Genomic DNA, 25,675 nt, shown 5'->3' with positions numbered 1-25,675 from the left:
TTTATAGTCGTTTTAATAAAAATAAAAAATATTTTATAAGTTTTCATTCAAGCGAATTATAAAAGGCAAAACAATTTATGACAATTAAATTTGTCGACAATTTCTCGAATTCCTAGTCATATCGAAATGATCCTCCATCAAAACAGGATCAGTAGATTTTGAGATATTATTAATATCAATTTAATAAATTAATAGGTAATGTAACAGTAACAATTGGACAAAATAAACGACCAATCGAATTATAAAAGGCAAAACAATTTACAATAAATCAATTTAAACAAAATATGAAGACTAATAGTGGGAAACAATAACAATATTAATTGCCTAAAGAAAAATCGGAAGAGTTACATGTTTATAGCCAGGTTACGTTACCATTGTTCTGTAATCGAGATATCAGTGCGCATAGAAATTATGCAATCACACACTATATTGTTCAAGTATTTTAATAACGCTAGTCACAAAATTACGCATATTTTGTCTTGTACTTATTTTTCAGGGGTTGTGTTTAGAAATTGTAGTGGATCAATTGAAATTATTCTTCTTCTTTGTAACTTAGTTGTATTTCATATTTCAAATTAAGATTTTATTTTTTTATAAGTTTGATATGCGCTTTATTTTCTTACTAGGGTTGCCTGGAAGAGGTAGCTTGTTAGCGATAAGGAGTCGTTGCATCTCTTAATTTTTGTATGTATTAATTGATTTTCTATAAATGTAAAGTGTAAATATACAACGGAATAATATCGATAGAATTGTCTACCAAATGGGAAACAGAAATTTTCACTTGACGTATATGAATATTCGACAAAACTATGAAAACCTTGCATAAAGTATAGAGAAAAGTAAGTAGAAGTGGAAGTAAGTAAGGAGATAGTTCTATTTTTAAATTTAAAGTATGTTACTAAAGCATACTATAGCGTTTAGTGAACAATTGTTTATGTTTTTGACTTTATTTGTTACATTAAGAGATATCGCTCAAGCCTTTCTTGTACTAATTAGATCAATCAGACTTCATTGTCAACTGAACCTTGATCCATTTATTAGACATTCAGACGTGTTATTAAACATTATCACTATTAAGTACTATAGACATTGTGAAGTGTGTGTTGTGTGATATGTCGTTGTGAAATCATACATTAGCATAGTTAATCTGAATTACTGACCAACGTCCACCAGTAAACTTGACTGATGTTAGTCTTGCCGCAAGTGGAAGGAATTTATAAATTTACTAGAACAGTTAACTGTGTTAATTTCTAATCAAATCAAAAATAATTCATCATGTAGGTAACACAATGTACGCTAATGAACGGTAAAAAAGAAATATACATTGAATGTTTCTATTTTTACATTTACAGTTCCTTAATCAAGGGCGTAGAACGGAAGAGAAGAATGCCACTCTTTTTAATCGTCAAATAACCAAGAGTTCAAATAGCCAAGAAACAATTATTATTTTTATGTAAATAAGCAGTGTTGGCCTGATGGCTTCAGATGGCTTATTTCAGAGATCGTAGGTTCCATCCCCGGCGGTGCACCTATGAACTTTCAGTCTGTGTGTATTTAACATTCGCTCGAACGGTGAAGGACAACATCGTGTTGAAACCGGTTTGTCTTAGACCCAAAAAGTCGACGGCGTATGTCAGGCACAAGAGGCTTCCTACCTGCTTATTCGATTGACAAATGATCATTGAGTAATTTTCAAGTGTTAGACCTCTCCCAGTCAGTAATGCAACATAACGTTTTTATAGAAGACGACAGTAGAATTGATAAATACTTTATATTTGCACACTGTTATATAATTAACAAGTTTTATGACCATCTCTAATAACTCCCGAAACAAATAATTCCCCGCCGAAATTTGAAACTCCCGACGGGCCGTCGCCTAGATTGGTTGTTTTTTCTCTTAACCAATCAACGCCCGATATTTTCCAGCCACACTACTCGAGAAAAATCCACCAACCGTGGGTCTTGTCAATGGAACTATTATTTACAAAATCACATTAAATATACATCATTGTATCTATTTTAAGTAATGATTAAGATAATAATTATACAAATCATCTATTTATTAAATGACCTGAATTATAACAAACTAAAATGGTTTTTATTGTAAAAACCACCGGATATTGTTGAACAAAGTAAAAAGTATCATGGTCTGTGATCCGTTACTATGATTGGCTAGCGTCTCCGCAGGAAGTATATATCAACTACATCGTTACAAACCAACCATAAATATGCATATTAATTATGGTAAAAGTAGCAACGTATTCATTATACAATTTTAGAAACCCTAACACAAGGGACCGGTAAACCAATTCAAATTATCGAGTGTCATGTTATCGACTTATTCTGCCATTACGCTTCCTTACCATTACCATCTGTCGAGACCATTCGTTTTGTTTTTAGACATAAAGAAAGAAATTAAATATCGATATTGTTAATTTATTGTTATTTTTTATCGGTGTCGACGGTAGACGGACGTATTTTTTTGTTTTCTTCATTTGTTTCTTTCTTCAGTTGTTTTAATTTGCGTGCATAAAAGCAATGCAAGAACTGTAACAATAGAAAAATTATTTGTACTTAATGTGTTCTAAATTTAAATGGGGTAATATGTATCATATTGAGTGTTTAAAGAAAAGTTGGTAATGACGAATCAGCAGGAGAAAGATTTGTGGAGGTGTCCAGAATGTATGTGTTACGCCTCCAAGGTTGATAAAATAAATCGTTAAGGATCTCAAATTACCATAACCCCGAAAAGCGTAAGTCCTCAAAAAAATGATGTTCTTGTTGAGAATTATTTCAATTACTTGCTTAAAGAAATTAAGGATTTTAGGCAAGACATGCTGAACCGCTTTGAAGAGCAGAAAAAAGACTATAATGCGCTGAAAAATAGATTTATTAATGTTGAATTGGAATTAAAATAATTACGGAAAATAATGAGGGTAGCCGAAAAAAAATGCGACCTACTTGGTTAGGATACCACAACTAAACTACTTGGAATACGTAACTCTTATGATTTGGGTCCCATAAGAAAAAAAAATCTCTAAAGGTGTAGCATATTCAAAATAAATTTACGAGATACATTTACATGTAGCTGTATGGAGTGTACCCATTTTATCCCAAAATGTATCGAACTTTATTTGTCTTGGGTATGGTAGGATATAGCAAGTAAGAGATAAGGAGGGAACTTACTATCACATTATATTTTTTTAAGGTCCTTAGAGGTAGAGTATATAATGTGGAAATGTTGGAAAGACTGGGTCTGCGTGTGCCAAATAACAAAAGTCGGCGTGGTAAGTGATCTCAATTGCTGGCAGTGAAGCACCATTTACACGTCTTGCGCACACTAAATATTATAGCGTGTGAGACAGATGTACATGTAGATGTTTATGTAGATGTATATGTAGATGTATTTAGTTGCACACTGGCGGAATTCAAAAGAACTGCATTATTTATAATTAGTTATGAAATGGTTTAGGTTTTAAGTTTTTACTTATTATGTTTTTGTATTAGTATTACGTAACTGTAAAAATAGGAAATATATAAATACATTTTCCTTCCAGATAATATGGGCAGCCAGTGGCGGTGATGGCTATAACTGTCCATATGGGCAAAATTGCGGATTCGAGCCCTCGCCGCCTGGACGTTCACCACCCTGTGCTCAACCAGGCCTCACGTTTTGCCTCCATCCAGACCAATATCCAGAGTAAGATTTTTTATTATACAAACAAATTTACGCACAATTTGTTAAGAACTAATGGCGCTAAAATATCCAAAGATTGTATCAATTTCTCGATTTTTCTTTAGAGACAAAGAAAACCTGTTATTTGTCTAAGTATTTAATTTTGTACATTAGAAGAAAATTTCATTCCAGTGGAACCAGATGCCCACTAAAGTATTTCCGAACCAATTCAGCGTAGGGTTCAAGAAAAGAGCGTACCAATTCTTAAAAGACCGGAAACGCACTCACGACGCACATTAAGTGTCCATATAATTTAACATCAAATGAGTATTGAGCTCTGATTTTTAAAGAAAATGGTGTTAAAAATTTGTTGTTTTCCATATCACTACCAATTTATATTATACTTTAGCTTACGCCATTACTGCACACATATAAAACGTTTTTAACAGTCTCTTGCTAGCGAGTTCAGTATATGTATGTTAGAGAAGTTATATATATATATTTATTTATTTATTTATTTATTTATTTATTTATTTATTTATTTATTTATTTATTTATTTATTTATTTATTTATTTATTTATTTATTTATTTATTTATTTATTTATTTATTTATTTATTTATTTATTTATTTATTTATTTATTTATTTATTGTGATTTCCAGACATGTAATCCGCAAGCTGGTACAGGCTGGCCAGTACGATATACGGACTCTTCTCTCAGATGAAAGTCGGGATGATTTCGAAGCGGTGAAGAAGGATGCTTATCCTTACGGCTATGGACCAAACTCCTTGCCCCACGTGGACCAGATATCATTGGTTAATGATGGTGCTAATTATCATAAGGACTACAATACAAAGTTTCAAGCGAGGTTTAATCAGGGTAATAATTGATTTTTTTTCAATACAATTAAATTATTTATGATTGTTGTGTCCCGAAATCACAAGACATGTATACACCAATTCAATTACTTTAATTTTTATTACAATTACAAAAAAAAACGCTTCCTTTCACAACTTCAAAGTATCACATGAAAAACAAATGGCTGAATCAAATAAACAACGCAAATTTTCGATTCTAATTAGTGGAAGGAAATAACTTGCCACTTGCATACGTATATACAAATATTTTAAACATGTAATTATTGTTAAGAAAAATCATATAATTTTCCAGATATATACACGGCAAAGACTCCCTTGCAACCGCCATCATCAATCGAGCCAACTCCGTACAACATCAAAGCTTTTCAGGCGACGAACTTTTCCAAATTCGGTTTCCAAGGTTACCAAAGCTCTCCTAGTTATTGGAATATAAACGAGAAGAGCTTGAAACAGAATAGTGTGACCCCAAACCTTGGTGTCTATAACCCGAATTATTTTAACCCAAACTTTTATCAAAACTACGAAAACGATTGGTTGAGACAAGCGTCGACTGGAGTGACGGAGTACAATCCTAGCGAATGGTGGAAGTAAGTTTTTGATGTGAAACATCTATAGCCGCACGTAAAACCGATTTCTGGCGTGGCGACGCATGCCGTGGCGACGCGTCGCCACGCTATATGATATACAGTCTAAATGCAGTAGTAAATTTCATATTAAAAATATTTAATAAAAATAATGTTTATTCATCAAATAGTCATCGTTATCTGGAAAAAAAATCATAATATTTTATTTTATCATTATGATATACATATTTAGTTCCTATCACAGTCTGTTCTTTTGCATATTACTTTTACAAAATAATGTCGATGTTTCACATCAGCCAGGCGTCCAGTGACGGCTCACATTTTTTTTTCTTGGATTCCACCAGTACTAAAATGACATATAACAATAATAATTCCAGAACAATTTGTTTAACTATTTAACAACACATGAATGCATGAGTGACTGTGTGAGTGCAGTGCGTCAATGTGTGAGTGTAATATATTATAATAAATCAGTGACACCACAATCTATCTACTTTACTTTTTGGGATTGAGGCAAGCCGGTGTCTTCCTCTCATGATGTCTTCCTTCACTGTTCGAGCGAATTTAAATGCTCGAAAGTCCATTGGTGCACATCCGGGGATCGAACCTACCAGCTATTATATATTACCCGCTATTCATTATTTACATTACATGTTAGTATTTCTTTAGTGGTTGGCGACTGTTATGATACATTTATGTAAAAGTTAAAAAAAAACACATCATGAGCTCTAATTAAATCTTATAATTGCACATTGAAACAGTTCAATTGAATTTTTTTCTGTTTCCGTACCACTTCTACCACGACATAACCCCTGAATAAATTGACAGATCCTATCTATTTAGTACGAACAAGTAATCAATTTATCTGCGAACGAATAGATTCTATAAACTAATAAATATGATAGGTTTAGCTACTTTGTTAAAATTGATATTTATAATAAAAGTAATCTGTCGATATTTTGAAAATACAAAGTTAAAAATAATAGCAAATATACTTATATACTAATTCCATTTATTTCAGATACATCTCACCATCTCAATCCAGCGATGTTACGATTCAGAGATCTATATCATTTCCAACACATCCTGCGGGGCACGGTCGGCATAGGCGCAACGCTGAATTGGTGGAGGCATCTGCAAAAGGGCCTTTGACAGGCGCAGAAGCGCTCAGGATAGCTTTGGGACTTGCCAGGTTAATAATTCTCACTAAATTATTTCTTATACCATAGATAAGTACAACATTATTATTATTATTATAGGTAAAATTACTTTTAAGGTGTACTTTCTGACTTGTGGGTGTCTTAGGAACTAAATTGTATACCTAAAGTCAACACCAAGTAGAGCGGAGACAGCTTATGGTTTTGCGGCGGAAACGGTTTTGCGTGCACTGGGTTTGGCAAAGTCAATCATTACTAGACCGACGACAACATCCCTATTTCTTTTAATAGTCTACGGTCATGGAAGAGATCATCCTATGTGCTTTTAGTTTACAGAAGATTCCATTATTATTAATTTTCAGTGAAGACCCATCCGCTGAACGTCCCAGGCGTCAAGCGGCAAATACCATCAACCTATGCCAAGTGAGGACCCGGTTTGTTCAACCGCAGGCAGCTCAAAACAACAAAGGCAACTGGCGTTATGTTGTCAACATGTCTGACAATATGACACAGCTTGTTCGAGTAGAAACGTGCGCGTAAGTACACAGTTTAAATAATTTACTGCAAAACGTATAACAACTTTTATTTAGGGCCTGTTTCACAATGTCCGGATAAGTTCCAAATAAGCTATTTATTACTTATTGGTATGATAAATAGTATTTTTGCGTTTCACGACTGTCAGATAGCGCTATACGTCATGAAATGTGAAGTATCTTATTTGGAACTTTTATCTTTTGAATAATTTATGTGTTGCATAGCTATTTGGCACTTTAACCATACATTGTGAAACAGGCCCTTAGTATCATTAAAAACAAAATAAACAAAGCGGGCTTGTCAGAGAGTTATGTGACAAGCCGTGACATAAGTCAGAGAGTTACGCTGGCCATAAAGGACCCATGTTGCAGTAGAGACCGACTGCTGTAGACCGGTCGCCGCACGGCGATCTGCAGTTTCCATACTAAATTCATATCCGCAATACACGGACCGCTCGAGTAGTTCCTGAGCGGTCGGAGCGGAGAGTTTCGCCGTGCGGTCGACTGCTTTAAGAAGCTGGACCTACCATACACGGACCGCTGCAAGCTGTTGCTGCCGACCGCGCGATAATCCCTTCCCGCTCCGCGTTGAGTACCAATACCTTCCTCTCGGCAGGCAACCAAGACTAACTAATTCATCAAATTCGTCCACATCGTCATAAACATATTTAGTGGGCGACATGTGGGTAAAGTGCAAGCACATAAAAACGAATTATTATCGTACAGTATTTAATTTAGATTAATTCCTTTGACCATTACAAATAACATGCTAAGCTTAAATTATAAAGTGTAGCGGGTTTATGGCACCGATCTCGCTTAAAATCACAATCTTAACCACAAATTATGTTGACTAAGAGAGTATCTATTTGGTCCAGCGTCTCATTAGCACAATACTCCACCAAATACTCAATCTGAACTACTCTGCGTTCTCTGAATTTACTATTACTATTGTCAATAAGATAATGCATTATAATTTTATTATAGCGCCATCTAGGTTTTATTAAACGAAGCTCGTTAAACTTGAACGATTGTAAAATTTTACTGAACTCCTTTTAAGTTAACTTACAACTAAAAACCTTGTAAAATTTAATTTTATTTATGATTATATTTTTTCAGATCCTCTGAATGTAGTGGATTATGCAGCATTCCTCGTGGGTACTCATCACGATGCGAGCAAAAATACATTCAAAAACGTTTAGTAGCCCTACAGCCGAGTGGAGAAACACTGTATACAGATGTATTTTGGATTCCTAGCTGTTGCCAATGTACTATCATTAATAATAATTAAATTATGTTTGCGCTACTCGTAAAGGTTATACCGTTGATGCTACTCAACGATAGATGGCGTATTATATAAAAGCTCTCTTGTATGTGATTTTTCAATGTACTTGTTCCTTATTTAAAATTACATCATATATAACAAAATTGTGTTGAAGTTTAAGTTAAAAGTTATGTGAGTAAAAGTATTTAAAGAAGTATTATTAAAATACAATGTAATTAGTAATACCTATTCTAGCTTTCTATTTCTTGAATATTAATAGCTTTTATAAAATATGAAAATGTGAAAACTTTAAAAATTGTTATATTATTAATACACATACTATCCTAACAATAATTGTAAATATATCGAACCATAATTGAAAAATAGTAATGCGGACACTGTCTATAATAATGTAAACAATATGCCAAGGCGCCATATTTCAGATGTATAAAACAAATAAAGATAAAATTACGTTTTTGATCTCTCAGATCCATTCTGAGCATTAATACACTTGACTTGCATTTATGTGCAATAATATTTTGTAAATAGATATAATAAATAAATGGAAATTATATTTATTGTTTTATTATATCGCGAACCCTTAGGCATTGAGCGTCCATGGGCGGCGGTATCACTTAACATCAGGTGCGCCTCCTGCCCGTTTGCCCCCTGTTCTATAAAAAAAATACTGCTTTCTTCTCCGACCAATCTTAATTCCACAAAATATATATCACCAATCCAAAAATATTACCCCAGATATTATACAAAACCACTTATATTTCCTTACACAATTCGAATACAAATATAATGTTTTACTGTAAATCGTGAAGTAGACTTGTTTTGAGTGGAAATGTAATGTTAATAAATGCAATGATGTGTCACAAGACAAGCGAAGTTTAAACATAAATCTGATGTTAGGTTAGCTAACTACGTAATAACTGAGACAGAAGGTTCCTTAAGTAGGGACTGAATTAACCGACTCGTTATTACATGGGTCTCAAAACTTTTTACGATAGTACTTAGTTGCAATGATTACAAGTTATGTTTTGTTGAGATACTTTTATATGTACTGATATCAATTATTATCTATTAGATATATCATATTAATAAATACACATATTAGAAGGTTTTTAGCACGTGTTTATACGACTTACAGAAGACTCAGTTAAGTGATAAGTCCATGACAGTTGCATTGAAGGTTGAAGATTGCGAAGCGTAGCGTAGGCCTTTCGAGAATTGGCGGCCATCGTCCTGGTATGGAAATAAATGTTCCGGCTCATGGAAATGTTAGAAGAAGTATCAGAGATTCAGCTCTTTAACTCTTGCTTTTGGACTAGGCGATCATCCTCGAATCTTGTCGCACTATATTTCCTATACCGCCCGAAAGTGTTATTTGGGTATACATAAAGAATTAGTATTTGGTGCAGCCGTGCTTGGAAAACACTACCTCAATGATGGGTTTCGTGCGCTTAGCCACTAGGCCAACATTATTAATTAGTCAGAAAAACTAAAGTACTCTTTAATCTCTGAACTAATTCTGTGTTGTATTAAAAGCCTAATATGTGAGTTTAAACTCTTAACTTAACTTAGAGTCATATAAGGAATAACGAATTTCTTTTAATGTCCAAAAAGTGTTGAAATAGCATATTTTCCTGGATCAAGTTAACGCCGTGCCGTTAAGGGTTGAAAATCGGTCCAACAGCGAGGGTTCGTTTTCCCGGGGTTAGGCCTACCTTAACAAGTTTTCTCTTATGCGTTACTTTTATTTACAAATAAAATCTATTTAACGCATTTTACAGAACAGTTGTGAATATTTTTTTAGATTACAGCGTGAACAATTTTTTTATTTTGGTAAAAATAAACCAATGGCATAATTAATTTAATATTTCGTATTGCAGATCTTTCATTTTTTAACTGTTAAGTGATGTTGTTAAAATGCTTAATACATACGTAGAATTGTGTCTAGTAAACTGACCGACAAAACTTACGAATAATAATAATATCCCCAAAAAAACATTGATGAACAAACATGTTTCATGTTCTGATTCATGAGGGAAATTACAACGCGCGTTAATTCTAAGGCATGAAAATAATCACTTAAAACTGAAAGTAAATAGTGGCTTGTTTGTAAAACAAAAGAATTATTCTCTGTACAAGTAACAATGAACTTGAAAACAGTTGGGTGAAGCGCCAAAACTCTCGCTTCAAAAATAAAAATTGAAGCAAAAAGCTCGACACGCGTAAAAGGAAGCAGGGAAAAAATCAATGCTTGCGTTTTATGTTCTGTGCGTGTGACAGATCGGTCGTCATGACGACCACGACGGGGGAAATAATTGGCGCGAAAGAGGGTCCTAAGCGCTCGGGGTGAATACAAAATGGCGGTGCGCTGTCTATCCATAGAGTTGAAGACGCGTTCCGTTTCGTTTTACGGCTTTATGGATTTGGGATATAAAGTGCGTTGTATGAGAGAGATAGAGGATGGGGTAAGGTTGGTGATCGATATTACGCACTTTTGTAGCAATGAAATTGGCACGACATGATGCAAGAAAACGGTTTGCACGCGTTGCAATCTTTTTCATTTTTGATTTCACTTACCGCGCGTTTGTTTTTGATATATTATAGAAGTAATTAAGAATTTTAGGGGTCATACGTACATTTTTGGAACATGTATGAATGAAGGTATAATGAGTCGTAGTATGGCGTTTTTAAGGGATAAAACATTTTGTTAAAAGTTCCTAAACGACTTTTGATTGGCAAATTTGTATGCGTGTTGAGAGAAAGATTACGAAAGATAACTATTTAATATATTATATCTTAATGTATGTGCAGATAAAAAGCTATAATTTTCATACAATTAGCGAAATGAGTTAGACCAAAGAACATGTTCGTTTTTGTATATATACGTCCTACCATAACATATACAGAACTATATAAGGCGATACATTCGTAAATAATTATAAAGGCAATACAAGCTTGTAATAAACAAATTTATTTCTTATTTTATCAGATACTGTCGTGCAAAATAAACGACAGATACAAAAACAAAGTGACTATAATAATAACAGATGGCAAGACTATGACGAATATGGGAAAAATAATGATGTTAGATGAAAAATTGAGTTTGCGGTAAAATTTTGATGAGTCATATCGGGAGCGGGAGAAAATCAATTCAATAAAATATTAAACTAAATAATAAGATTTACGACAAAATAGTATTTCTGCAACAGTTTTCTGTGTTTGTTTATTGGACTATATTTTATATCTGGTTGTGCTAGTTTCTTTCACCGTAATAACTAATAATGTTATTTGTTTTTTTTTCTCTCTAGATTAAGGTTCATTTGAAATTTTTGTTCATTTTCATTGATTAATATAAATATATTTCGTTTTTTATATAACTTCTGGTTATGCACTTCTTCCACTCATCATTTTTTTATTTATTGTTTTCTTTTCTTACTAGGGTTGCCTGGAAGAGATCGTTTGTTAGCGATAAGGCCGCCCTTGTAATTTATATATATTGTGTTATTTGTGTTTCTTTCTAGCAACGAAGTGTGAATAAATAAAATAAATAAATAAAAATAAATAATATTAACTGCAAAAAAAGTGTCTAAGCCACAGCCAGACTAATTTAATATATAAATTATATAGTCATTATACTACATGTAAAGATAATATATTAAAATAAGCCTGGAAATTGTGTAAAAATGTGAAATACCTGTAGCGTTTGATATTTTTTTTTTATAGAACAGGGGGCAAACGGGCAGGAGGCTCACCTGATGTTAAGTGATACCGCCGCCCATGGACACTCTCAATGCCAGAGGGCTCGCGAGTGCGTTGCCGGCCTTTTAAGAATTGGTACGCTCTTTTCTTGAAGGGCCAACTTTAAACATATTATATTATAGATATTGATATTTAAATCATAGGGTCTAAAATAAATAAATACATTACTTTAATCAGCTATTCTACTCTTTGTTTTGTTATTATCTACTATAACAGGAGGCTCATGTGATGTTAATTGATACTGCCGTTTATGGCGTACGTACGTACGTACACGTACCATATTGGTACGTTTTCCTTCAAAAAAGGAGCTGTTCATATTTAAACAACATCCTGGTTTATGTGCCACTATTATGTACGAATGTTCATTATAAACAGTGGGTTTAATAGGTGACAGAAATACTGTTTCTGTCACATTATCGTATAATCTGGTCCTGAGTTTGATTCTGGTCAGACAAATATTTAGAAGCTGCAAATGGCGGTTCAATTTCGCAATTGCCTTAAAGAAATAATGAAACAGGTGCAAAAGTGCTCTGTCCCGTTATGGACGCGTTACATCACCACATATATAAAGCTAAAATATGTAAAATAAAAGTTAACACTTAAATAATATATTCATTATCAATGATAATTTATTAGTTTTAAGTAACATCAATTATAATTAGTACATATATTTTCGTAATCAACTTTCTATTCGAAATCTAAGTTTTTGTGGCACCTTTTTTATAATTTAACCTAAATTTAAACCTTATGTAAGTCAATTAATATGAAAGAAACACGAACATATCAAAGTTCTACATCTACACTTTCATTATTTGTACATTTTCGATAAAATTTAGCGTGTGCTGTTTGACAAAGATTTGTGACACGACAAGTTGTGCTAATTGGTTTTATAGGGAGTAAATGCACGAAAATATAATATTAACAAGAAAAGTGTTCCATTATTTTACGTAATGCCAAATAATATTAGAAGATATCGGAACTGAGTATTTTTTAAGGAACTATGCATTCTATGAGGACGATTCCTGAACCTGGATTGAAAAGGATCGCAAGTGCGTTCCCGACCTATTGATAATTTGAACGCTCTTATCTTGAGTCGAATTGTTGTGCGTGGCAGTTGATGGTATTTTGTAATCTGCCTTGAAGTCCGATTTTCAGCTGCAGGTTTAGTTCTATATACATATGAGGTTTGTAGTCTCTGACTGACTATAACGGATAATAAATTATAGATTTGTGTGTTTTTTGTTTAATTACTTCTTTCAAAATTCATTGTTTTTGTTTCTGAGTGTACTTTTATCTTGGTTATCTTTTTTGTGTAATGTTTAAAAAAAATACTGTAATTTTATCTAATGTGTTCTGTTTCTTGTTTACTGTTGTACTTTTTATTCTTTTTAAGTTTTGTGATCTCGGTTCAAAATGCAAAGAGGCGAATTCGAAACTTGCTATAAATTTGTTTAAAAAGTTGACTGATACCCGTTTACCTGTTTTATCCTGATTGGAGATGTTTTTAATCTTCATTGTACGGTACAAGTTGCCGCTTAAAGACATATTTTTGTCTTACAAACAAAGTTAAGCAACTAACTGTCGCCTATTAAATGAATACTAATTTCAAAGCCTCTTCCTAAGTTATTCCTTCATAAGTTATTAAGTAATGCGATATGATTACTTAATAAGAAGGGTGTGAAATAGGTGACAGGGTTCAGGTCAGCTCGTCAAGTGTCCCGCCAGGCCATGGCACCTCAGATCAGTGCCAATTCGAAGGGGACCAGAATGTAGGTGAATGCTATGCCAAGGGTCTAACCCTCTTGCACCTTACGAACGCAAAACAATCGGAAATACCAACCTGTCACAACTGGGGATGTATTCCCTCGCGAAAATGACTAAATAATAACATTAACCGGCTTCGGATATGACAGAAATATTTCGTGATAGACAAAATTCCTCCCCATTTTGCTATTTAATATGAAACACATTCGTAGTAGTAACGAATAGCATAAAACAAAGTGCGTATAACGCGTTGACTCGTGCGCGTAACGGATCGATAACGAAAGCTTCAAAGTTGATCGAAACGCACAGCGAATGTGCTTCGAATCCCGCCAAATGCAGCGACAGCTGTGCGTAGCTCGTAGCCCGTAGAGGCGGCGCCTTAGGTATTATTATTATTTGTAAACAAGCGTGTGCGGGCGCGGGGTGTCACGTGACCGGCGACGATTGGTCGCGCCGGCAGCTGCGTCGGCCGCGGACGAAAGCACAACTTAGAGCTTAAAGCGCTTTAAAACTAATAAAGCGTGGTACAGTGGTGAAGAGTTTTTGATATCCAATTCATGCTTGTCGATAATTAGTTGACATTGATTTCTATGCCAGCTAGAGTATTATACCTAACTTCGGTTTCCAGATTTAGGTACTACATTAATATGTGTTTTAAAGACAATGTTGACACAATGTTGTACATTTGTTATGATTATAGGCTTTTGGGTTTTATTGCAAATATACATTTTGCTTTATTGTAAAAATCTATTTAGTGCTAGTAGGAATTCATATTACACAAGATGATTTACATTTTATTCACATTATTAAAATCTTTAGATTTTTTTGCACAAACAACCAAAAATTCATTGCTTTTGAATCCTTAAAAGCGCTTTTCTCCCTGAGAGAGTCGTATAGGATTCGAAGCGCGCCCGCCGCCAGTCCTCCGCTGTATGCCGTCGCGTGAACTCGCGACGTTGCCCGCGAATAACACCGCAAACTAACACGATCGCTGCTTTTTGTTTATTTTCGCGTCATTCCGTTGCCGCACCGAGGGACGCGGATGGATCAAGCCAGAAAAGGTACCGGTGTAGTTTTGTGAGCTTTGTGGAAGTGTATTATAAAGTTGTGAGCTTTTTTGTGGATTGTTTAGTTAGCGGCAGCCGAGCGTGAAGCCAGTTCCCGTGAGCTTCCGCCGAGCTTTCGTATTTCGCGAATGTATGCAAACTTTGTATGAAGTTTTAGGCACAAGATCCATTGTTTTAAATTAGGTATTTACTTATAGTTCAGAATTATAACTATCTATGTATTATAGAGATAGTTTATACACAAACTATTTGAAACTTTCAAACGTTGGTTTAAAAGTTAACTCTACTTCTCGTTATCGAGTAGCAAAACAAAACAATCTATTTCATGTTTTTTATGATCTATATAATATGTATTTAGGAGATTAATTTACTTAGGTATTGTTATACGTACTTCGGGTAAAAAGCATTTGTGAAATGTCAAAGACAGTTCGTATGACGCATCGTTGTTTCTGCGCATGAGTTGTGGTGTAATGAAATTGGACCGTTTTATGTACAGGCACAATGCTTTTCTTTATGTTTTACCTATTACAGTTATTATTCTCAGTACTAACATTAAATTAATACATAAGTACATCTATTTTTATAATTACAATGATTGCTTATTAAATAAGTATTGTAAAAAGTCTTAGACAAGACACATTTACTTAGGCATTTGCTTAAGCAAGTCTTTTTGTCTGTTATAGATAGCGCGCGTGTATTTTTGTGAGACTAAAGTTGATTACTGATATAACTTCTCTGTCCGCCGAAGTTAACCTTATACATGTAACTCCACATTCGCTTTTGGGAGCTTAATCTAGCATGCAATAGATAACCAATGAAATCTATAACTTACTTCATGACCCATAACAAAGGTCACTTCACACACACATATTGAGCCATACATATATTTGGATTAATGCATAAAAGATCACCCAATTGTTGAGAAAATTGTTCACAGCAATCTGAGAGATAAGACAATCCAGGCCGCTCCCACGGATAATCGAATAAATACGCCTTCCTCTCGTGAATGTGATAATGGCGAGTCAAGTTCAGTTCGACCAATGAAAACAAATAAACAAATTGGCCAATTTTGTCCCAGCCGCTGACAGCGGCCACAGATTGTGCAATGCACGCTTCCTTTTTAGTTCGAGTTATGTTTCCTTTTCCTAGTTTCGGAAGCATGCACGTTGATACCATGTCTTGTCCATAACTTATAGAGCGGGATAAAAAACTCAACAATTATTACGTCTGTAAGATTATGAGTTCTTGTTCAACTATGTTACCTTTTTCTAGTTTCGGAAAGTAGACATTGACATCTAGTCCATAACTTATCTACTAAAAAGAGCTGTATAAAATCTAAAATTATTTCTTCTGTAACCGGTAAGTCATGCGCATCTTGCCACTTTAATTATTTTATTAAATATTAGAAAAGAAAATTATTAAAATACACAAAACACTTTGATATACATATAAACATTTACCTCCTAATGCATCTCCAAAGCTCGCATCGCTCCTTCAATATTAAAAGTTATATCAATTTTGTTTTCAACTAAAATCACCCAATACCATATTGGAAGTTATGTTTACATAAACTCAATATCTGGTATGGTCCTAAGTCGATTCATTTCGCGATAATCCCTATCTTATTGCTCCTTACTAAGGACTCAGTTTTCATAAAGTATTTTGTTCAAATATCGTCTGGAAGTTGTATGCTGTAAAGAATATTATATGTTCAACAGTCTCGCCGGTGAATGCACGCTGTCGCTTTGTAATACCTATATTTGGATTATTAATTTGGTTGAATCTTTAATAAGAAAATATTCGATTAAATTAATTATTACACAACTTGATTGATATTTAATCGGAAGCTCGAGAATTATATATTTTTGTGTTCTAACCGCGTATTCAAACTTGCAATATTTTAATTTAGAAACAAATCGTTTTGATAATAAAAAAGGTTTTTACCTATCGTTTGGTTACATTTTAATGTGACGAAACTTCTTACGAACGTAATATGCAAGAATTTAACTCTGTTTTTCGCTATAAAAAATTCGGTATCAAAGCACAAAGGAAATGTATTAAATTTGATCGCAAACAATGAAAAACATTACAATCACATATGTGACTTCCTCCAAATAATGCAGCTTCATAGGTGTAATACAAAAAATAGTCAATTTCCGATGTCGCATCCGATAGTAGACTACAAAAAATCTCTACAAAATTGTCTCAACTACGATGCGAGCTTTATCCCAATGTGCTAGGGGTGAAAGTTGTGTATTTCGACAGCTATTTGGTATTGAGGCATCAGAAAAAGTGGTAGTGTGGGAAAGATTGTTGTAAAAAACGCCACATCTGCGGCTCTATTCAACAGCTCGAGTGCTTCAATGGGATGGGACGTAACTCTATATCGGGACTCTTTCTTATCATTGTAATGTGGATTAATCTCCGATCGTCTTTTGTTTCGGGTTCGGTGACGTCACGGGTAGAGTCTTGTAGGTGATATTGAGGCTATTTCTATCAATAAACTGTTATGTTAGGAAAGCTAAGTCGTTTGTACCTACTTGAACAATTTTAAAGGTACATACAAAACAATTGACCAATTAACGTTGTTTTATGTATGGACGGAAACGTATAGGAGGCTTACCTGTTAAGTGACACCGCCGCCCATGGCCATTCATAATGCCAGAAAGCACGCAAGTTTTGCCGGCCTTTTAAAACTTGGTACGCTCTTTTCATGAAGGACCCTCAGTCCAATTGGTTCAGAAATCAGTGGGCAGCTGGTTCCACATAGTGGTGGGGCACTGAAAAAAGTCATTTAAAAACCACACATACTCGAGTTTTAATATATTATTTATATATTATATCAATTATTTTAAAAAAAAATACAATTCTTGACTCGGTATATTTGCTACCATGTTCAAGCGACGGCTGATTAAAAATTCTTAAAATAAATAATTCGACTAAATACTTCAATTAGACATACACAATTAATTCAAATTAAAGTTGCTGTTATCTCGATTTTTCGTGAATTCGTCAAAAGGAGAGATTTAAAACGTTTATTACAGTGAAAAGTTATATAAACAGGCTATTTTTAGCCGTTATAAAATATAACATTAGCTATGTCGCTATGGGTAATCACCCTGATGCACATATCCTGTGTGACGTATCATTACGATTGATTATACTCTATGGCTGGTGTGAGAAAGATTTTAAAGCTATAGTACAGTCAATTTCACTTTTATCTGTGGTTTTTGATTGCGAGTTATTGCATGTATCTGAACCAAAAAAATATGTCTTGCACAGAAGACTAAAAACTTATTTAAAAAAATCTGTAGCGATTTCTGCACCTCTTTCATGATCATTTGTCAATCAAATAGGCAAATTGATGATCAGTCTCCTGTGCCTGACGCACGCCGTCGACTTTTTGGGTCTAAGACGCTTTGCTCAAGATATTTTCGTTGACTGATTGAGCGAATGTTAAATGCGCAAATAGAAAGAAAGACCATTGGTGCACAGGCGGGGATCGAACCTAAGATCTCAGAGATGAGTGAGGCTCGCTGAAGTTACTAGTAAGGCACACTTACTGAGTAATACATAAAATAGACTTTAAAATACCATTGCGTTTATATCGACATGAAAAGGTTTAGAAATATATTATTCTGGAACGTCAATTAAACTTTAATCTAGTTTCAGGAGCTGTCAAACCTGTTGACATATTTGGCAGCGCTCAATTTGTGACGACATACGAACTAGAAAAGGCGCTTTAGAATATTTTCTTATATTTTCTCAAGTGTATTAACTAATTATTGTTAAAGTTTTTTGTCTTATACGCTTTGATATATAAATTTGATTAGGAAATGAAACGCGTCGTTTTGTAAACCTCTTTTGTTTTTGGATTTATATTCGCTAGTTTAGTATTATCCAAATGCAATACAACTTCAGTCATACATACGTGTGTAATAAATTGAAAGGTTGAGGATTTTCAAACCTTAATAAAAAATTAATTGTATATTCCTTTCATCTGCATCAAGACGTAGATCGGGCGTAGGCCTACTCGATCAGGGACCTATACCCAGTTCCTTTTTGTGGTTTTTGCTTCCTATTAAAAATACTATAGTACAAAAAATAATATTTTTATTATTTATATAATTAACAATTGGGCTTTACATCGCACGGCGTCCTTTGTAAGTCATAAATCACTAAAAACTTAAATCATAAACACAATTTCAAGAGTATACAATTTTTTTTACTTTTATACATCCATAAATAGTTCAAATATTATCCACCAGTACAGTAGTCCTTACAGTTAATACAGTTAAAATGTGGCCGTAAATATGATCGATTCACTTATCACGTCATTATCAGCAATGATCAACGGAGATATCGATTTCCGGTCCAGGTATTATGTGTGCCGGATGTTACTTATAACTTTATAACACAGATGGTTTGAACTATAAAAAATCATGATAATTCAGCTGTGTAACGATAATTGTATATTAAAGTGCTGTAATAAAATTATGAAGTGCCGTGTGTGAAAAGTTTTGCAAATCTGTGTTTGTTGTCATTCTTTAGAGTCAAGTAAGTGAGCCAGTTGTGGCCATATATCGTTGATGCTTAGGAATAAATTTCCTTACGATATTACATTTCAAGCAATTGCTAATTGCTCACAGTGAGTGATCGAATTTACGACTCGAAGATTGAGAATCGCATACTAATACTACCTGAATAGGTGTCCATCAAATCAAAGGTTATATAAAGCAAGTGCTGAGAAGTATATAAGCCATAGAAGTCCGTCGAATTTAGTTCAAAACCAACTCGAGTTCGCATTGCGTGCATTCCCGTCTACGGTTCCAAGATTCAAGGATTTCCGAACGTCATCTAAACATGCGTTCGCTGCACCACGCGATGCACAAAAAAGCGACAACATCCGATTCTAAAAATAAGCCGTATAATTGCAGCGCAGAGCTGAAAGCGCGATGCATGCTGCAGCGTTTGTACGGTTGCCCTTGACAACGGAGACCCAGATACTATCGCGTTTCCCACACATTCACACCTCACCCACACATTTGATGCACAGACGAATCCTTGCGCACACATTCACACGTTTTGTAATAACAACACACGCACACGACATTTCGACTTGCGTTCCGTTCTGAGCTTTTTAATCTTTTTTTTTTTCGTCGGGCGTTCTTTGTGCACATCTACAAAGAGTTTCGCCTTGATTGCTAGTCGGGACGTTTTGATCGCACGTTTGTGTCTTGATGACGCAATGATAGAATCATTCTACGTGTCTTTCAATACGAAATTCATATGCCATTCTAGGCATTAAGTTTCACGATTTAACATTTATTGAGACGAATGTAGTTTTAGATTACCCTACCGATTATTATAAAAATCTTTAAGATTTAGTAATACTGATAACTCACTTTCAGCATACATGACATCTGAGATATGTATTAGTAACTCTTAGGAAGGCGAAAGTCGAAATAGGCATGTTACAATTTAGTCCCCTTTGTGTGCTAAACAAAAGATTCCTTTTGATGTTGAGCTTAGAAGACTGAGATAAAGATCTCGCCAAATTAAAGGGATTTAAAGACTAGGGGGTGATATTATACGGAACTATCGTTGCTCCGTGAATTTACAGATAGTTTTGTTTATCAAATGAGTTCATGATGGACAAAACACGAGTAATATTAAATCTTCGCAATACGCAAAGCCATTTGGGTTAGCCATTTGGGTTAGCCATTTTGTGTTTGATTCCGAAGAGGGGCCGTCAAAGGAGGCCTACTTAAGTAAATAAAAACTACTTAATTACTATTGAAAAATATATAATAATTATATTGCACTAATTATAAAATATAAGAGTCACACGATTATATAATTTAAACTAGAATTACTCAACAGAAAACGTCTTTATTTTCGTCAAAACGTACTCTAATGCAACACAAAACAGAATAATGGGTCAATTTTAAATTGATGCATACAAAAATAGTCAAACCTAAAATAGTTGAGCCGAAATAGAACATTCGTGCCTATTAATACTTTGTTTACGCTTACATGTGAGCTATTGAAACTGGGTAATAGGAATAGACGAAAACATAGTTTTTTTGAACACCTTTAATTAAAACTTCTTCATCTATAATAATATTCAATAGAGTAGTGTTGGCCTAGTGGCTTAGTGGTATCAGTGTGCGACTCTTATCCCTGAAGACGTAGGTTCAATCGCCGGCTGTACAGGATTGGATTTTCTGGCTATGTGCGCATTTAACATTCCCTAGAACGGTGAAGCAAAACATCCTGAGGATACCATCTTGCCTTAGACCCAATAAGTTGACTGCGTGTGTCAGGCACAGATCACCTAATTGCATATTAGATTGACTAATGATCATTGATCATGATACAGATGTCCACCCAGGCGTTAAGCGTTAAGAACGTTGTAGCACCACTGGTTTTATTTAATACATAACATAACATATTAGCGATTAAATTCTATTTGAATGTGCACGATCATTTGCCGCCCAATACTTCTAATATACATAGGAAAGTCGAGTTATAAGTAACGTAATTTCACCTTCATATCTGTTATATGTTTTATAAACGTATTCATGATATGAATGTTTTATTAAGTACAATAAATAAATGCCCCATATAAAGAATAGATAAATACCTACTTTAAACTATTTAAGGAGCTTTTTCTGTTGTTTCAAATTGAAGTTGTGTTAGTCTCAATCAAGCACGATCTCTATTACCAAATTAACTCAGGTGAAAATGCACAGCTGGTAGGTATGATACGGTGTTGATGGATGAGCATAAAATTCACGATCTAGCTTTACACATCTTTCGTAAAGTGGCATCTCCTTGCGAAGGTTGGCGATCGTCGTAGTAGTTTGATTTTGTATGATGCGCTTCTAAACAATCACTTGGTGCTTTAGCTAAACCATTGTCGAAAGGTTTTTCAACCACTTTTCCACACCATATTACAAACCCTTAATTGCACCATTCGGCTGTATCATTTGGCACCGAGTAGACCATACGATTACACAGAGCGACTGTGGTAACTTTCACAAACTACACAAACTGCTCGATATATGCCAATAGAAACAAACGCTATACGTGTTTCAAAGAATACTCTAAATTCGCGAAAGCACAATGAAGTTAAACAAGAACCTATAGATACTGGGGTGGGTGGGCACACGGGGTGTGGGGTTAGGGGAGGTATGACGTCATTTAAATGCTACCACGCCGTGATCATTCGAATGTAAAACGTATATGCGTGTTAATCATTTTCTCGTAAAGGTTATTTAAAAGGTTTATTATTACAAATCTAGTATTACTATCAAGGTCAGGTTCCTTCGAAACCTGGCTGAATATATTTTACATGATAATGTTTTGAGGAAGCATGTTAATCGCAAAAGTATCTACTTGGAAAAAAATATCAATGAAAAAGAAAAAATCTGAGCTAAGCTCGTGTATGAAAGTGTCTCGTTTACCTGCCATGTTTTTTTCTTGTGAGAGTGATGATCGTGTTTTCTTGTAATATTAATATAAATTGTTGTTGCAGATTGGTGCAGGCCGCGCGGATAACATCGGCTTGCCGTCGGCGTCGCCTTAAGAGCCGAAACCGACAGCTAAACCAAATAAACAAAGAAAAACCACGAAATCGACAAACCAAAGCCTCCAGTCATATCTTTCGTTTCAAAAATTTAATATAAGTACTATTTTTTAACCTTTTAAAATTACGCGAATAGTATACGCTAACTCCCAAACAGTACAAATTAATTTAAGTCTGAAGTGATCGGTATTTACAATAAAAAAGCCTTGAAGAATTTTTTATGAGAAATTATCAACGACCAGTATTTAAACGTTCCAAAATAAATCGTTAAACGAGTGCACAAAATATTTTATCGTTAGTTAAAAATTGTAATCGAAATAATTCCTCGTGCGTTTTCTAAATCAGCCAAAGATTTTATAAGCATCTAGCCCTACGACCTAAGTTAACTATCTATAAGGACTTTATTTATTTAGTGAGAAACATTGTGATTAGTGTTAGTGTCAACCGGTGTGCCGTATAATCGTAACCTTAGTGCTATTTAGTTATATCTCGGACGTAACAGATCAAAAAGTACAAATCAAGAAGTTCCAGTGCAGTTCCGTGTTCAGTTATAGACTTAATAGATTTATTTTTGTAAAGAATAGAAAGTGGTAGCGATGAAGTTACGCAGTAACACGTCATGAGCGAGGCCCTGAGGAGTGAGGCAGGCGCGGACAGCGCGCATCTGCCGCCTTTTTCGACCTTCGGCGAAATGGCGGAGAACGAGCAAAGGATCCTCACCGCAGACACGCGGTTGCTGGACCCGGCTTGGGAATACTACGAACGCACTGGTGACACTGTTTCGGTCATAGCCAGCCAGCCGCAATACCGGCCCTGGGAGTCCATGCCTATCACAGTCAATTCGAAGGATGCGATTCTACGAGCAGGATTCTCAGGTCCACTAGAATACCAGTCGGTGACACTGCAACCCATTCCAAATAAGCTACCGTCCTTCCAAAGCCAGTTCCAAACGTTTCCAGAAACGACAGTCATTCCAGAGACAGGGCTACCGAGCGTCACACCTGTGCCGGTCACATCGAGTCCTACTCCAAGCGCGAGTCCTAGTCAGTTAACCCAGCTCACGCAACTCACAACACCCTCGTCTCCTGCGCATCTGACCACGCTGGCGCAAGTCACACCATTGTCCACTACGTTGACGACCTTATCACCTGTCAATGCAACAACATTCCATACACTAACAGCAGTAAATGCGAGAAGCTACCCTATCGTTCCAGCTCCTATACAAGCCAGGGAACTAGCACCTGCTCAAACGTACATCGACGATCGTCATATACAGTTATACCAACCAAATATTGCGACAATAAACGCATTTCCAACACAGAATGGTATCTTGCACCAAAATGGGGCTCTTCTACAACAAAATGGAAGCATCATACACAACATTCAGAGTCCCACAGTTGTGCATGTATTAAAAAATGAACCATTTGATGTCAAGGCACTGCAAGATAAATACACGCCTAATGGGTTACATCATAGTAATTTCCAAAATCCAATGTTAATAGACAATGGATATGAAAAGAAGAGTAATGGGTTCATAAGTGCTTCGTCACCAACCCGGTCTGACTTCCGAAAGAAGGAGAGGCGGAAAATGCGAGCGAATAGCTCAGAATCAGACGGGTCTAACATGGAAATGTCAGAGAGTAGCGGGCAGGTGGCCGCGGTGTCGTCCACGGCTGGCTTCAAGTCGCCAATGCACGGGGCCCCACCCATGACATCTGGACCTATGGATCTTGATGATATTTCAAGTGAAAAACAGGTAAGTTTCCTAAATTAATCCATTTATCTCAAAGTTAAATTACCAATTATAACTTTCTTATTATTTGCTACTTGAATTTAGATTTAAGATTTAATCGTCTAAGTATTAGTCGATTTGCCAGATCGTATATAACGATGGTAGTCTTTGATCTCGTACGCATACAATTAGTAACACAAAGTGAACTGTGACTCAGCCAAATAAACTATGTACAATGTGGAGCTTCAAAGATGGACAATAAAATCAAAAACGACAACTAATCTTCTCCAAGAACTGCCGAATTGCGTAAACAAGACACGGGGGAATTGCGAAAAGCTGAATATCTGACAATATATATGAGAATTCTCTGAATTTTACCCGACAACATGGTACCATTGAACGTAGATACGAAAAGAGAAACTTTGCCAGTAATTTCACCTTTTATTATTCGTGGAACACTTTTTATTTTCAGTTGAGTTTCGGAATGGCCGAACTCTCTGTCTTCGCGGCTATAAATTTAATAGTTAGCCGATCCGCTTGCTCCTCCAATAAATTAACTTCCTCTCTCCTTTAAAGACAAATTAAAGTCTGACAATTTACGTGTCCTGCTTAGAACATTTTATGAGTTTAATATTGAATGCAATTAGAAGCCTTCGGAGCTATTAAATTTATTTTTTCAATGTTATTCGAGTATTTTGCGAGGTTACTTTTACTTTGCCTTTAGCAAGTCATATTTCAAGAGAATTTTGCAATTTATGCGAGATTTTAAAGAATTTCTGTGAACGAGCGAGGCATTCAAACGGGATAAAAACTTATCTAACAACTAGAAAAGGTCCAGACTTATGTAACATTCTTTAGTCAATAAAATGTCAGCGTTTCCTAGTCTAATAATGAACACCTTTAGGCAAACGCAGCTGCACAAAATAACTCTAATTATTTATTATTAGTTATTACATTGAACCTTTATACCGTTTAGATCATTTTCCTGTATACATTGTATAGTTTAGTTTTTATCTCACTTACATAACAGATGTGAGATAATATGTAATTACTTTTACACTTGTTATATCAAAATATACTACACAAAAATATCTAAAGTTATTGTTTAAATACATATTAACATATACGTAAAAGAAACAAAAGACTGTTAAGTTTTTCCAATAAAAATATTAGCTATATAATGCTCAAACAAAATGTAATCAATACAGTTTTCTACTTTCTACGATTAACAAGATATAAAGCGTATTAGGTGAAGTATAAAGAACATTTTCGCTTAAATAATTTTCCAGACTCATTATACGAATGAGTCAAACAGGGAAAATCCATTCGCAAAGTTTCCTAGAAACAAAGAGTACAAGAATACCGGAAGACAACGAAATTATTTTTACTGATTTATTGCCTAATCTTAAGTTACGAAAGATTAAAATTGCTTGTGAAAATCTTATTTATTAGTCTCTTAACAAAGAAAATAAAAATCCAATGCTATTTTAATGCTAATAGAATTTGACTTGTTCGTTCGTGAAACTCCCAATTTACTTATTTTATCAATTGTAAGGGATTTTCCTTGAATGTCGAATATCTAACAATATTGTAATTAAAACTATATACATATTACATTACCGTTATAAAACTTAGAACTATATTAACACCAATA

The 25,675-nt window shown here is 34.7% G+C and overlaps 2 protein-coding genes across 7 annotated transcripts in view; both read left to right on the top strand.

Annotated features, from left to right (window-relative positions):
- LOC110993522 (protein spaetzle 5) overlaps nt 1–8,662 on the top strand; it is a 28,941-nt gene extending 20,279 nt beyond the window's left edge. The window contains exons 3-8 of the mRNA XM_022259818.2: nt 3,558–3,700; nt 4,339–4,556; nt 4,848–5,142; nt 6,161–6,331; nt 6,659–6,832; nt 7,946–8,662. Of these exons, the coding sequence (XP_022115510.2) occupies nt 3,558–3,700; nt 4,339–4,556; nt 4,848–5,142; nt 6,161–6,331; nt 6,659–6,832; nt 7,946–8,117 (1,173 nt within the window). The 3' untranslated portion in view covers nt 8,118–8,662. The remainder of the gene's footprint in view (nt 1–3,557; nt 3,701–4,338; nt 4,557–4,847; nt 5,143–6,160; nt 6,332–6,658; nt 6,833–7,945) is intronic.
- Nucleotides 8,663–14,571: 5,909 nt separating this feature from the next.
- LOC110993496 (DNA N6-methyl adenine demethylase) overlaps nt 14,572–25,675 on the top strand; it is a 97,542-nt gene continuing 86,438 nt past the window's right edge. For all 6 annotated transcript variants that reach the window (XM_045632311.1, XM_045632310.1, XM_022259784.2 and 3 more), the window contains exons 1-2: nt 14,572–14,692; nt 22,239–24,045. In XM_045632311.1, coding sequence (XP_045488267.1) covers nt 22,909–24,045 — 1,137 coding nt within the window. In that variant the 5' untranslated portion in view covers nt 14,572–14,692; nt 22,239–22,908. The remainder of the gene's footprint in view (nt 14,693–22,238; nt 24,046–25,675) is intronic.

Source organism: Pieris rapae, chromosome 19 (genome assembly GCF_905147795.1).
Source record: "Pieris rapae chromosome 19, ilPieRapa1.1, whole genome shotgun sequence".
NCBI lineage: Eukaryota > Metazoa > Arthropoda > Insecta > Lepidoptera > Pieridae > Pieris > Pieris rapae.
The sequence above is the reverse complement of the archived record's forward strand: the minus strand, read 5'-3'. Positions and strand labels throughout refer to the sequence as shown.